This window comes from Elgaria multicarinata, chromosome 7, assembly GCF_023053635.1.
Source record: "Elgaria multicarinata webbii isolate HBS135686 ecotype San Diego chromosome 7, rElgMul1.1.pri, whole genome shotgun sequence".
In the NCBI taxonomy this organism is placed as follows: domain Eukaryota; kingdom Metazoa; phylum Chordata; class Lepidosauria; order Squamata; family Anguidae; genus Elgaria; species Elgaria multicarinata.
In genome coordinates, this window is record NC_086177.1 from 86,160,486 (window position 1) to 86,173,395 (window position 12,910).

The 12,910-nt window shown below is 46.7% G+C and overlaps 1 protein-coding gene across 1 annotated transcript in view; it reads left to right on the forward strand.

Moving 5' to 3' along the window:
• Positions 1-8,901, forward strand: part of CPQ (carboxypeptidase Q) — a 216,888-nt gene extending 207,987 nt beyond the window's left edge. The window contains exon 8 of the mRNA XM_063130980.1: positions 8,429-8,901. Within this exon, the coding sequence (XP_062987050.1) occupies positions 8,429-8,589 (161 nt within the window). The 3' untranslated portion in view covers positions 8,590-8,901. The remainder of the gene's footprint in view (positions 1-8,428) is intronic.
• The last annotated feature ends 4,009 nt before the right edge of the window (positions 8,902-12,910 follow it).

Below are 12,910 nucleotides of genomic sequence, written 5' to 3' on the forward strand. Positions count from 1 at the left end.
ATTGCGGCTGGTACTCCAACAGTCCACCGAACGCCCATAGCACAGCCACTTAGTGCATAGGGACAGTTTAAGTTTCCTCCTGAGAAGTGAGCACTCACTTCGACTCATGACAGCCGTTGACTTTACCACAGCCACTTCCTGGTGGATACTTTGTTCCACCACGATGTGGGTGAGGAGGATTAGTTGCAGCAGCTGGCCGTGCCTCTCTCCCCAACTACTGACTGCATAGGGACAGTTTAAGTTTCCTCCTGAGAAGTGAGCACTCACTTCAACTCATGACAGCCATTGACTTCACCACAGCCACTACTGTGGATGCTGTGGTCCTCCAGGATGTGGGGATAAGTAGCAGTCGCTGGTCGAGCTTCTCTCCCCAGTCTCATATGGAGCAATTTTGAGCTCTCACTTCGACTTCAAGTTCAGACACTTGAGCACAGCCCCTACGGTGGAGGCACAGCTGTCCGTGCCTCTCTCCCCAACCACTGACTGCACAGGGACAGTTTAAGTTTCCTCCTGAGAAGTGAGCACTCACTTCGACTCATGACAGCCGTTGACTTTACCACAGCCACTTCCTGGTGGATACTTTGTTCCACCACGATGTGGGTGAGGAGGATTAGTTGCAGCAGCTGGCCGTGCCTCTCTCCCCAACTACTGACTACATAGGGACAGTTTAAGTTTCCTCCTGAGAAGTGAGCACTCACTTCAACTCATGACAGCCATTGACTTCACCACAGCCACTACTGTGGATGCTGTGGTCCTCCAGGATGTGGGGATAAGTAACAGTCGCTGGTCGAGCTCCTCTCCCTGGTCTCGTCCCACCCCTCTTCCGCTGTAACGCCCTCTTTGAGAAGCAAGCTGTCACTGAAACTCATGAAAGCCATAGACTTCCGAAGCAACCTTTCACTTCAACTCATTGACTTCCCCTTTGAGAAAAAGCTAAGCTCCAGTAATGCACCGTTTTTCCGTGGGACAGCTCTCTTATGAGAAGCTGCACTGCATATGCAGCAGTGCCACGGCTTTGAGAAGCCGAGACCCATCCCAGCCACCGGGAACCGGAGGAAAACTCCAGCAGTCCACGGGTCACCCTTTAGATAGCTCGGGGATCAAATGGAGTCCTTGATCTGTGTGCTGATTTTGAGAAGCAACCTTTCACTGAAACTCATTCACTTCCCCTATGTGCGGGAGGTACTCCAGCAGTCCACCGATCGCCCGTAGCACAGCCACTAGCAAAGCCACTACAGTGGATGCTCTCTTCTCTCTCTCTCCTCAGTCTCATCCTCTTCCTCTTCCCCTTCTGCTGTAACCCGTCTTTGAGAAGCAAGCTTTCACTTAAACTCATCATTCACTTCCCCAACTGAGGGAGGTAAAGTCCAGCAGTCCACGGGTCGCCCTTTGGAGTGCCCTGGGAGTGGAAGACGTACTCCCTGATCCCGAAGTATGGTTTTGAGAAGTAAGCTGTCACTTGAACTCATGAGCCTCTGTGCAAAAGCTGTCCTTGTGTGTGTGGTTGTGAGTGTTACTGCAGCTGCCTGTCTCGCTGCGAAAATGAAACAGGCAAGTCCTCGCCTTTGAGAAGCAACCTTTCACTTAAACTCATGGAAGTCATTGACTTCAGCACAGCCACTACGTACAGGCTGTGGTCCTCTGGGTGACCCGATCAGTGTGCTGATTTTGAGAAGCAACCTTTCACTGAAACTCATTCACTTCCCCAATTGCGTCTGGTACTCCAACAGTCCACCGAACTCCCATAGCACAGCCACTTAGTGCATAGGGACAGTTTAAGTTTCCTCCTGAGAAGCAAGCTGTCACTTCAACTCATGGACTTCCCCTATGTGCGGGTGGTACTCCAGGTGTCCACCGATCGCCCATACCACAGCCACTTTGTGTGTACGGACAGTTTAATTTTCCTGAGAAGTGAGCACTCACTTCAACTCATGGACTTCCCCAATTGCGGCTGGTACTCCAACAGTCCACCGAACGCCCATATCACAGCCACTTAGTGCATAGGGACAGTTTAAGTTTAATGAGAAGTGAGCTCTCACTTCGACTCATGACAGCCATTGACTTCACCACAGCCACTTCTCGGTGGATGCTTTGTTCCACCAGGATGTGGGTGAGGAGGATTAGTTGCAGCAGCTGGTCGAGCGTCTCTCCCCAGTCTCGCAATTCAAGTTATCTGAGAAGTGAGCTTTCACTTCGACTCCAAGTTCAGACACTTGAGCACAGCCCCTACGGTCGAGGCGCAGCTGGCCGTGCCTCTCTCCCCAACCACTGTCTGCATAGGGACAGTTTACGTTTCCTCCTGAGAAGTGAGCACTCACTTCGACTAATGACAGCCGTTGACTTTACCACAGCCACTTCCTGGTGGATACTTTGTTCCACCACGATGTGGGTGAGGAGGATTAGTTGCAGCAGCTGGCCGTGCCTCTCTCCCCAACCACTGACTGCACAGGGACAGTTTATGTTTCCTCCTGAGAAGTGAGCACTCACTTCGACTCATGACAGCCATTGACTTCACCACAGCCACTTCTCGGTGGATGCTTTGTTCCACCAGGATGTGGGTGAGGAGGATTAGTTGCAGCAGCTGGCCGAGCGTCTCTCCCCAGTCTCGCAATTCAAGTTATCTGAGAAGTGAGCTTTCACTTCGACTCATGGACTTCCCCTATGTGCGGGTGGTACTCCAGCAGTCGACCGATCGCCCATACCACAGCCACTTAGTGTGTACGGACAGTTTAATTTTCCTGAGAAGTGAGCACTCACTTCAACTCATGACAGCCATTGACTTCACCATAGCCACTACTGCAGATGCTGTGGTCCTCCAGGATGTGGGTGAGGATTAGTCGCAGCAGCTGGTCCAGCTCCTCTCCCTGGTCTCGTCCCACCCCTCTTCCGCTGTAACGCCCTCTTTGAGAAGCAAGCTGTCACTGAAACTCATGAAAGCCATAGACTTCCGAAGCAACCTTTCACTTCAACTCATTGACTTCCCCTTTGAGAAAAAGCTAAGCTCCAGTAATGCACCGTTTTTCCGTGGGACAGCTCTCTTTCGAGAAGCTGCACTGCATATGCAGCAGTGCCATGGCTTTGAGAAGCCGAGACCCATCCCAGCCACCGGGAACCGGAGGAAAACTCCAGCAGTCCACGGGTCACCCTTTAGATAGCTCGGGGATCAAATGGAGTCCTTGATCTGTGTGCTGATTTTGAGAAGCAACCTTTCACTGAAACTCATTCACTTCCCCAATTGCGGCTGGTACTCCAACAGTCCACCGAACTCCCATAGCACAGCCACTTAGTGTGTACGGACAGTTTAATTTTCCTGAGAAGTGAGCACTCACTTCAACTCATGACAGCCATTGACTTCACCATAGCCACTTCTCGGTGGATGCTTTGTTCCACCAGGATGTGGGTGAGGAGGATTAGTTGCAGCAGCTGGTCGAGCGTCTCTCCCCAGTCTCGCAATTCAAGTTATCTGAGAAGTGAGCTTTCACTTCGACTCATGGACTTCCCCTATGTGCGGGTGGTACTCCAGCAGTCGACCGATCGCCCATACCACAGCCACTTAGTGTGTACGGACAGTTTAAGTTTCCTCCTGAGAAGTGAGCACTCACTTCAACTCATGACAGCCATTGACTTCACCACAGCCACTACTGCGGATGCTGTGGTCCTCCAGGATGTGGGGATTAGTAGTAGTCACTGGTCGAGCTTCTCTCCCCGGTCTCGTCCCACCCCTCTTCCGCTGTAACCCTGTCTTTGAGAAGCAAGCTGTCACTTCAACTCATGGACTTCCCCTCAGAGAAAAAGCTAAGCTCCAGCAGTCCACCGATCTCCCGTAGCACAGCCACTACGTTTCCTGAGAAGTGAGCTCTCACTTCAACTCGTCTTGTAGTGCGCCCGCCGAGTTGAGCACAGCCACTACAGTGGAGGCGCCTGCCCGCCTGCCTGGGAGCCGTCCTTGTGAGGTAGCTGGATCTGCTGGGACTGACTCCCCCGCAGATCTATGGCTTACTTGTGCAAGGTACCAGCTTTTCTGGGCCCGCCAACCCATGCCTGCCTGCCTGTCTGCCCGCCTCCCCCGGGGTGCTGCTGTGGTGGGGCATCTGCCAGGACTGACTCCTCGCCTGCTCTGCCCGCCTGGTGCCTGGGAGATGGGCTTTGCGGTTCGTGCCCAGCACCCTCCGGCACGCTTGCTCCCAGTCGTCCTCCTCTGTGCCCCTCAAGGCGTAACTGCTGGCTTAGAAAGAAAGAACCAGCCATCTTTGCCTCACTTTGCGCCCACTTATGGGTTGGTTTGCTATGCGTTAGTGCTCAAGCCATCCTTGCGGCACTACAATGCATGCTGCCTGCCTGCTTTCCCTCCCTTCTCCCCTTCCCGCCTTGCAGCGATGGTGTATGTGTCTTGCTTTGACTCAGGGGAGAAGTCCTTCCTGCGCTCACTTAGACTTTATCAAGTTCAATAATCCCTTTTTCAAATGTGCCAGAAGATTTAGGGTGATCTCGTGGCATGTTGGGATTGCCTTGGAACTGGCCCCATTGAGCTGTCTGCAATTGCAACTTTAAATCCCTGACATACTGGAGTGTTCAAATTTCAAAAGTTCCCCTAACATCAGGGGATGATGGGATTGCCTTGAAACTTGGTGTCCATGGGGACACATGGGTAAGCTGTCATGGGACCAAAGGATAGGTTTCTAACGTGCAAATTGACGTAGTTGTAGAATGGGACTTGATTTGGGGTGAGTTAAAAAGTTTAAGCCGCGCCAAAAATCAGGGGATGATGGGATTTGCTTGCAACTTGGCATGCATGTGGACACATGGATAAGCTCTCATGGTGCCGAGTTTGAGGTTTCTAACATGCAAATTGACGGAGCTATCCCAAGGGGTGTGAATGGGGTGCCCGATTTTCATAAATTCCCCAAAAATCAGGGGATGATGGGATTGCCTTGAAACTTGGCGTCCATGTCGACACGTGGATAAGCTATCATGGTGCCGACTTTGGGGTTTCAAACATGCAAATTGACGTAGTTGTAGAATGGGACAATTTGGGGTGAGTTAAGCCATGCCAAAAATCAGGGGATGATGGGATTTGCTTGCAACTTGGCGTGCATGTGGACACATGGATAAGCTCTCATGGTGCCGAGTTTGAGGTTTCTAACATGCAAATTGACGGAGCTATCCCAAGGGGTGTGAATGGGGTGCCCGATTTTCAAAAATTCGCCAAAAATCAGGGGATGATGGGATTGCCTTGAAACTTGGCGTCCATGTGGACACGTGGATAAGCTATCATGGTGCTGAGTTTGAGGTTTCTAACATGCAAATTGACGGAGCTATCTAAAGGGGTGTGAATTAGGGTTATGGGTGGTGCATTAGAGGGTAGAGCCGCGCCAAAAATCAGGGGATGATGGGATTTGCTTGCAACTTGGCGTGCATGTGGACACATGGATAAGCTGCCCTGGTGCCGAGTTTGAGGTTTCTAACATGCAAATTGACGGAGCTATCCCAAGGGGTGTGAATGGGGTGCCCGATTTTCAAAAATTCGCCAAAAATCAGGGGATGATGGGATTGCCTTGAAACTTGGCGTGTGTGTGTATACGCCCATGAGGTGTCATGGTGCCAAACGTGAGGTTTCTAACTTCAACGGAAAAAAAGTTGTTTACTTTTTTAGCTTTCAATGCAACCCTATGGGGGGCAAAAACGGAGCTCCGGATCCGGATCCGGAGCTCCGAGCGGAGCGGAGCGGAAGTGGGCGGAGCGGGGGCGGAGCGGAGCGACCCGCTCCGGAAAATGGCGGATCTGCAAGTGAAGCGGAGCGGGGGGTCCGTGCACACCCCTAATGGAAAGGGGTGTGAATGGGGTGCCCGATTTTCAAAAATTCCCCAAAAATCAGGGGATGATGGGATTGCCTTGAAACTTGGCGTCCATGTGGACACATGGATAAGCTATCATGGTGGCGAGTTTGAGGTTTCTAACATGCAAATTGACGGAGCTATGGAAAGGGGTGTGAATGGGGTGCCCGATTTTCAAAAAAAAACCAAAAATCAGGGGATGATGGGATTGCCTTGAAACTTGGCGTCCATGTGGACACATGGATAAGCTATCATGGTGGCGAGTTTGAGGTTTCTAACGTGCAAATTGACGGAGCTATGGAAAGGGGTGTGAATGGGGTGCCCGATTTTCAAAAATTCCCCAAAAATCAGGGGATGATGGGATTGCCTTGAAACTTGGCGTCCATGTGGACACATGGATAAGCTATCATGGTGGCGAGTTTGAGGTTTCTAACATGCAAATTGACGGAGCTATGGAAAGGGGTGTGAATGGGGTGCCCGATTTTCAAAAAAACCCCAAAAATCAGGGGATGATGGGATTGCCTTGAAACTTGGCGTCCATGTGGACACATGGATAAGCTATCATGGTGGCAAGTTTGAGGTTTCTAACGTGCAAATTGACGGAGCTATGGAAAGGGGTGTGAATGGGGTGCCCGATTTTCAAAAAATCCCCCAAAATCAGGGGATGATGGGATTGCTTTGAAACTTGGCGTGCGTGTGTATACCCCCATGAGGTGTCATGGTGCCAAACGTGAGGTTTCTAACTTGAACAGAAAAAAAGTTGTATAATTTTTTAGCTTTCAATGCAACCCTATGGGGGGGGGGGAAACAGAGCTCCGATCCGGATCTGGAGCTCCGAGCGAAGCGGAGCGGAAGTGGGCGGAGCGGGGGCGGGGCGAAGCGGCCCGCTCTGAAAATCGCGGATCTGCAAGTGAAGCGGAGCGGGGGGTCTGTGCACACCCCTAATCTCTAGGGATGTTGCAAGTCTTCCAAAAGCCGCACTCAAAAATGCAGGCATCCCTGTTCAAGTGCATTGGTCAGAGCTTGTAGAGAAGAGTCCTGCATACCTTGAAAATGTGAGCAACTGCTGCTACTTCCCCAAGGGCCCACAAACCTTACCTGGGGCAGGAGAAGGGGGACAAGAAGTCCCAGAATCACCAGTGGAGAAATGGATCTCACACAAAGAATTGGTCTTTTGGGAGTGCTGACATGGAGAGCTCTCGAAGGCTCAAGCCCCTTTGGGGGCAAGCAGAGGGATCCTCATGCGTTCCTGTTTATAAATGGCAGGATCAAGGTAGGAGAAGGTTACGGAGCTATTTACATAAGAACCTGGTAATCCAGGCTTGGCTGCGTAGGGACGGTGCAGAGACATGGCAAGCAGCTGACCCTCATAACCCAGAAAACATATTTGAGGCATCAGGACTTTTGCCTGCAGACGGACCCAAAATAACAAGGCACAGGAGTGTGAGGGAGATAAAAGCGAGGGTTGATAGTCTTGGGTAAGGACTGGCCCAGTGGCTTGACTGGAGAATGATGATTGGGACAGCCAAACCAAGACAGAGATATTGGTGATCACTGCTGCAGGCAGATTCCAAACACCATCGTAAGTGAGAGTGCTGAACTAGGAACATAGGCAGATGCCTTATACTGAATCAGACCATAAGTCCATCCAGCCCAGGATTGTCAACACTGACTGGCAGTGGCTATCCAGGTAGATGCCTACGTGGACATACCATGGATTGAACCTGGGACCTTCTACATTCAAAGCAGTGATCTACCACTGAGCCCCTCCCTATTTATATCCTGCCTTTCTCCCATCATGGAACTCAACGCAGCACAAGTGAGGTTTCCTGGCAGCCTCCCATCCAGGCACTGGCCAGACCCAAACCTGCTTAGCTTCACCATGGCAACTGTACCACGTGCCCTCAGACCATGACCATCCAACTGAAGCAGATGGATACTATAGAGTTCAATACTTAAACTTTGAAGCAAATGGGGGATCTATATTTGCTCTAGGACCCACAAGCCTTCTCTGCAGTTCATAAATAAATAAATTAAATAAATAAATATGAAGACATATTGTTTTCAATGACAGCATATGAAGCCATATCAGAAGCTAACCAACTTCTTTGCCTAGTAACCATCCCATATGGCCTTGTGAGTAAATGGGGTGCAGTGTAAAGTATCAATTCTTGAGAAATGCAGAAATGCAGCTTCTAAAAATCTAGTCCTCGTTGTACCCTTCCCAAAATAAAATCGCTACTGTTGGTGTAAAAAACAGCTTCACTAACTTAAATAATAATAATAATAATAATAATTACCCTCGTTTTTGCAGTCTCATTTACTAAGACATGGCTGACAAAATTGTACAAGTATATTCAGCATTCAAGTTTTTATTTATTTATTTATTACATTTTTGTACTGCTCAATAGCTGAAGCTCTCTGGGCAGTTCAGTTATATTAAAAAAAACCAAAAAACAGAGAAGTCTGGCTTTAAAAATCATTACATGCACCATATAGAGAGTGCTGCTAACTTATGTCAAGGTAAAAGAAGAAGTCGAATTATACTTACAAAATGCCCATAATAAGGAAGAGACTTTCTTTTTTCTCTACAGGTGCCAGCTTGCGTGATGATATCACTAAGTACTTCTGGTTTCATCATTCCCAGGGGGACACAATGACAGTTCAGGATCCAACCGAGATGAATCTCTGTGCCGCTGTTTGGGCTGTTGTGTCCTATGTAATTGCTGACATGGAAGAGAAGGTGCCAGTGTGATTTTTTAAAAAAAAAAAATCAAGAAAAAGGATTGATCTTCTTCAGTGTAGACCAGGAATGAGTGAGACCAACCACACTGGTGAAATCCTGTGTTATCTCAAAAAATTAATCTTCTTTTGTTTGAACTCCAAGCACATTTCTTTTATTTTGCGGGCCTGGTTCAATTTATTGATTTAATATCTTCTACTCATTATGTTCATTTCCTGCTACTTATATTAAATTCTGTGGTTGTTCGATAGCTGCCCTCTACTCTTCAAGAGCCATTGTTTATCTGCTACATACTCAAAATAAACTTGTTGCATTATCTCATGATCACTGTTTAATATGTACTTATAGAGGACTGAGGCTGAAGGAAAAATAATAAAGCTGTTCAAACAGTCCCCAAGAGTTCTCAAACTAGCAGTCATAGATATAATTGTGATGGGTACTAGAGAAAGAGGAATGCCTACCCCCAACTGTAAATATGGGGAAGAAAGGCTTCACTTCATGCCCCTCATTGGGCCTGTTCAGACAACACACTAGGCCTTGGTTAGGCCATTAACCTTTGGAGCAAAATTTTAACTGGAAATATGCATTTAAACCCACTCTAGCAGCCAATACTGTGAACTGTTTGGATGTACCATTACAAGAAACATCTCCCCCTGTAACCAGAAGGGGAAAAATAGGCACAACCAATTAACATAATAAATATATAAAATATTTTAAAACTACCATACTCTGAAATCCACACATGTCACACCTGCCGTTTCACCATCAAGGGGTTAATACTAAGGAGGAAGGATGCAGTCAGTAATACTTTCATGCCAACGCAGCGGTAGTAGTGACTTTATTGCCCAACTTGGAGCATGCTCAGAAGATGCTAATGTCAGGTTGGGGAAAGGTGGACACAGTAGTCTCAGCCACTCAATAGACTTGAAGTTGCAGACAGGTCTACTTGAGAATCAGCTGGTCTCCTGGTCTCCTCAAAAGTAGAGAGAGAGTCAGAGCCAGTGGGCAGGTCGATATAAGAATGTGTCATCCCACTCATGCTGCTCTCCCATTATTTGGTGAGTCTAAAGTCACCAAGAACTTTCTAAACGTACTGGGGGGAAATGTTGACTGACAGAATTTTCTTGAGTTTCAAAATAATAATAATAATAATAATAATAATAATAATAATAATAATAATAATAATAATAATAAATATTTATTACCCGCCTCACCCTCTGGATTGAGGCAGGGAACAACATTAAATACAACAATACAATACATAAAACTGGTTAAAAGAGCATATAAAACCAATACAATATTAAAATAACAATCACAACATCTTAAAATGGCTGTAAAAAGCAGACAAACATGGCTGCTTCCAATGATGGGGGGGGGGAACCACACAGCACCCATTCATACATAAATAGCAATAAGTATATATTGAATTAGCATTCCTTTCAATGCTGAAGCGATTCCAATGTGAGAGACATAGGCCACAGCTAGACCTAAGGTTTATCCTGGAATCATCCAGGGTTCGCCCTGCCTGAGCACTGAATCCCGTGTGTGTCACCTAGATGAACAGGTTTGACCCCTGGATGATCCAGGGATAAACCTTAGGTCTAGCTATGGCCATAGTCTGGGGACAGGGGTTTCTACCTAAGAAGACAGCACACAAAAAATTGTGTTGTTGTTGCTGTTGCAGTTGTAGTTGTTACCACTACTACATTTTTATCCCATCTTGTTTTCCTTTTGCAAAGAACCAAAGGCTGCTTACAAAGCGGTCCTCTTCCCCATTTTTATCCTCACAACAACCTTGTGAAGTAGGTTAGGCTGAGAGTGAATTATTGGGCCAAAGTTACCCAGTGAGCTTCATGGCTGAGTGGGAACCTAAACTCGGATCTCCCAGCCCACCACTCTAACCACTACACCACACTGGCTCTCAAAATTGTCTCATATATTTGAATTTATTTATTTACTTGATTAATTGATTGATTGGTTGGTTGACTGATATATCACTGATTTTCATAAGATTCCAGGGCAGTTTACAATATTAACTCATAAGCTCTTTCCTCTACTCTAATAACAAATTTGGATACCATTATATTGCACTTCCTAAGGCTGTAAAGACTTGATTCAGGACTTCAGACTATAGATACCAAGAAAAACTGTTGGGGCAAAACCTATTCACCGCAGTCAACAAAAGCCAATTATTTTCCTTATTTAAAAATAATTGCTAAATTCAGTGTATAGAAATAATCACGGTTGAGTCCTGAACATTCCCACTTGAAGCAAATTGGAAGTGTTCCAATACAAGGCAAAGGGTGACGAACCAAGTTAGCATTCTGAAAACTAAAAGTGGCAATTAGCTTCCTGTAGGAGCCCATGAGAACGGGAAAACCCCAAGAGAAAGAGAAATACACAGATTGCTCTGGGGAGAAAAGCGCTCCACACAGTCCATTATCAACCCATTACCCTTGCAATATATTAGAGAAAAAAGCATTGTAGGTGAGAAATATATTGGGTTCAATATACATGCCTTTTTAATGTGAACTGAACTGATTTCGCACTTTTGAAACACTACGCGAATTGAAACTTAGTTATCCTTTGAAATTCACACTTTTCTAAATTTTACAATGGAGTTCTCCAATAAAAAAAATGGAGATAAAAATGTGTATATTAGCAAATACAACATTCGGCCATGTATTATATTGGGGAAATTGCTTGCAAAAATGTGTATATTAGGCAAACATGCATAAAAACGCATACAAAATGTTTATGAACATTCATGTGAACTTTAAAAAATAATAATTGTCAACCTTCAGGATAAACCAAACATAAGACTGGAGAAATTCTCAAAGTTCAAGACAAGCTGAATGTAAGATTGGGGGGGAAATGAGAAACTGCAACGAACTGAAATTCAGATTCATCCATCCCTATAATGTGTGTGAGTGGGAAGTAGAGAAGGAAGAAGTCACAAGTCTAACTGGCAACAGAACTGGGAATTGCAGTAGGAGGATCAAGTGCATGCCAGCCACACAGTTGCACAGTCTCAACTCAACAGCTGCTGTTATTTAACCTGCAGTAGATACATGAACTTAGTTGATCCACAGTTTTCTAAGAATTTGCTATCTTGGTGTGGCTTTGGGTTTTGTTGGTGGGGTTTGGCCCAGCATGCTATCCCTCCTAAATGAACTGAACTTCTTTCGGTGGAGAGTGCATTAGAAGTTTGAGGTGCCTTTTTAATAGCCCCAGCCTTTATAGAAACCCAGTTGGAGTAAATTATGAGCCAGTCAAATACAGCTCTCTACCCTGGCTACTTTTCATTTGTTCCAAGACCCACCTATATGGATGGGTTTTGGAATTAGTGCTCCAGGTTTGAAGCACCCTGGGCAAAAAACCCTCTAGAAGATCCCCTCCATCAGTAGGCCTTCATAGGCTTCCGGATTATGGGGATTATTGGCAGCAGCAGAACTACACACAGGGCCAGACAACTGGGTCTAGCCACCAGCTGAGTTGCCCCTGATGACAGCCAGTATGGTGCAGTGATGGGAGTGTTGGATTCAGGAGATCTGGGCCCAAGTCCCCACTCGGCCATGAAGCTCACTGGGTGAGTCCGGGCCAGTCACTGTCTCTCAGCCTAACCTACCGAACAAGGTTGTTGTGAGGATAAAAATAGAGAGCACCTGCCTCTCCATTTTCAAGCTGCCATTGGTTGGGGAAAGGCAGGATATAAATGTGATGATGATGTTGAGCATCAGTGCTAAGATCTGGGTGCTGGGCTTTGGCAGATGCCCAAGGCTTTCCAGTGCTAATATGAGCCTTGGTTGAAATACACAGATTCTAGACTCAGAATGAAGTAGCTTCAAAGGTACACCGAAAGTGCAGGTGGTGGTAATCCTCAATTTAGCTATTTGGAACAGCCAGCTACCCATTATTTGCTCTCAATGACCAGGCTACACCAAAACCTAAATGGAGGTTCAGTCTGCCTAACAGAATACCATGTGTCACAATGGTATACTCTATACTTCTGACTGGGTCATAAAGAAAGTGGTGTACATCCATTTCTTGGCCTTTCTGTTCTTCAGAAGAAAGCTTCATTTTAAACTCTTCTTCTGAAGGAGGGATAGGACCACTAAGCTCAGTGTGTGTGTATGTGCAGTCAGTTACTCATGAGTAAATTACCCTGTTAGATCAGAGCCCATTACTGCCTACCTTTGATCCAAAAGTTATTAATTTATGCACTCGGTGTGTGAACTTGTGTATATGTGCATGAAGATATAGAAGAACAGGGGCAGCTTGTGGACTAATGAATGTTCTTGCCTACAACTCCCATCTGCCTTGCCAACACAGT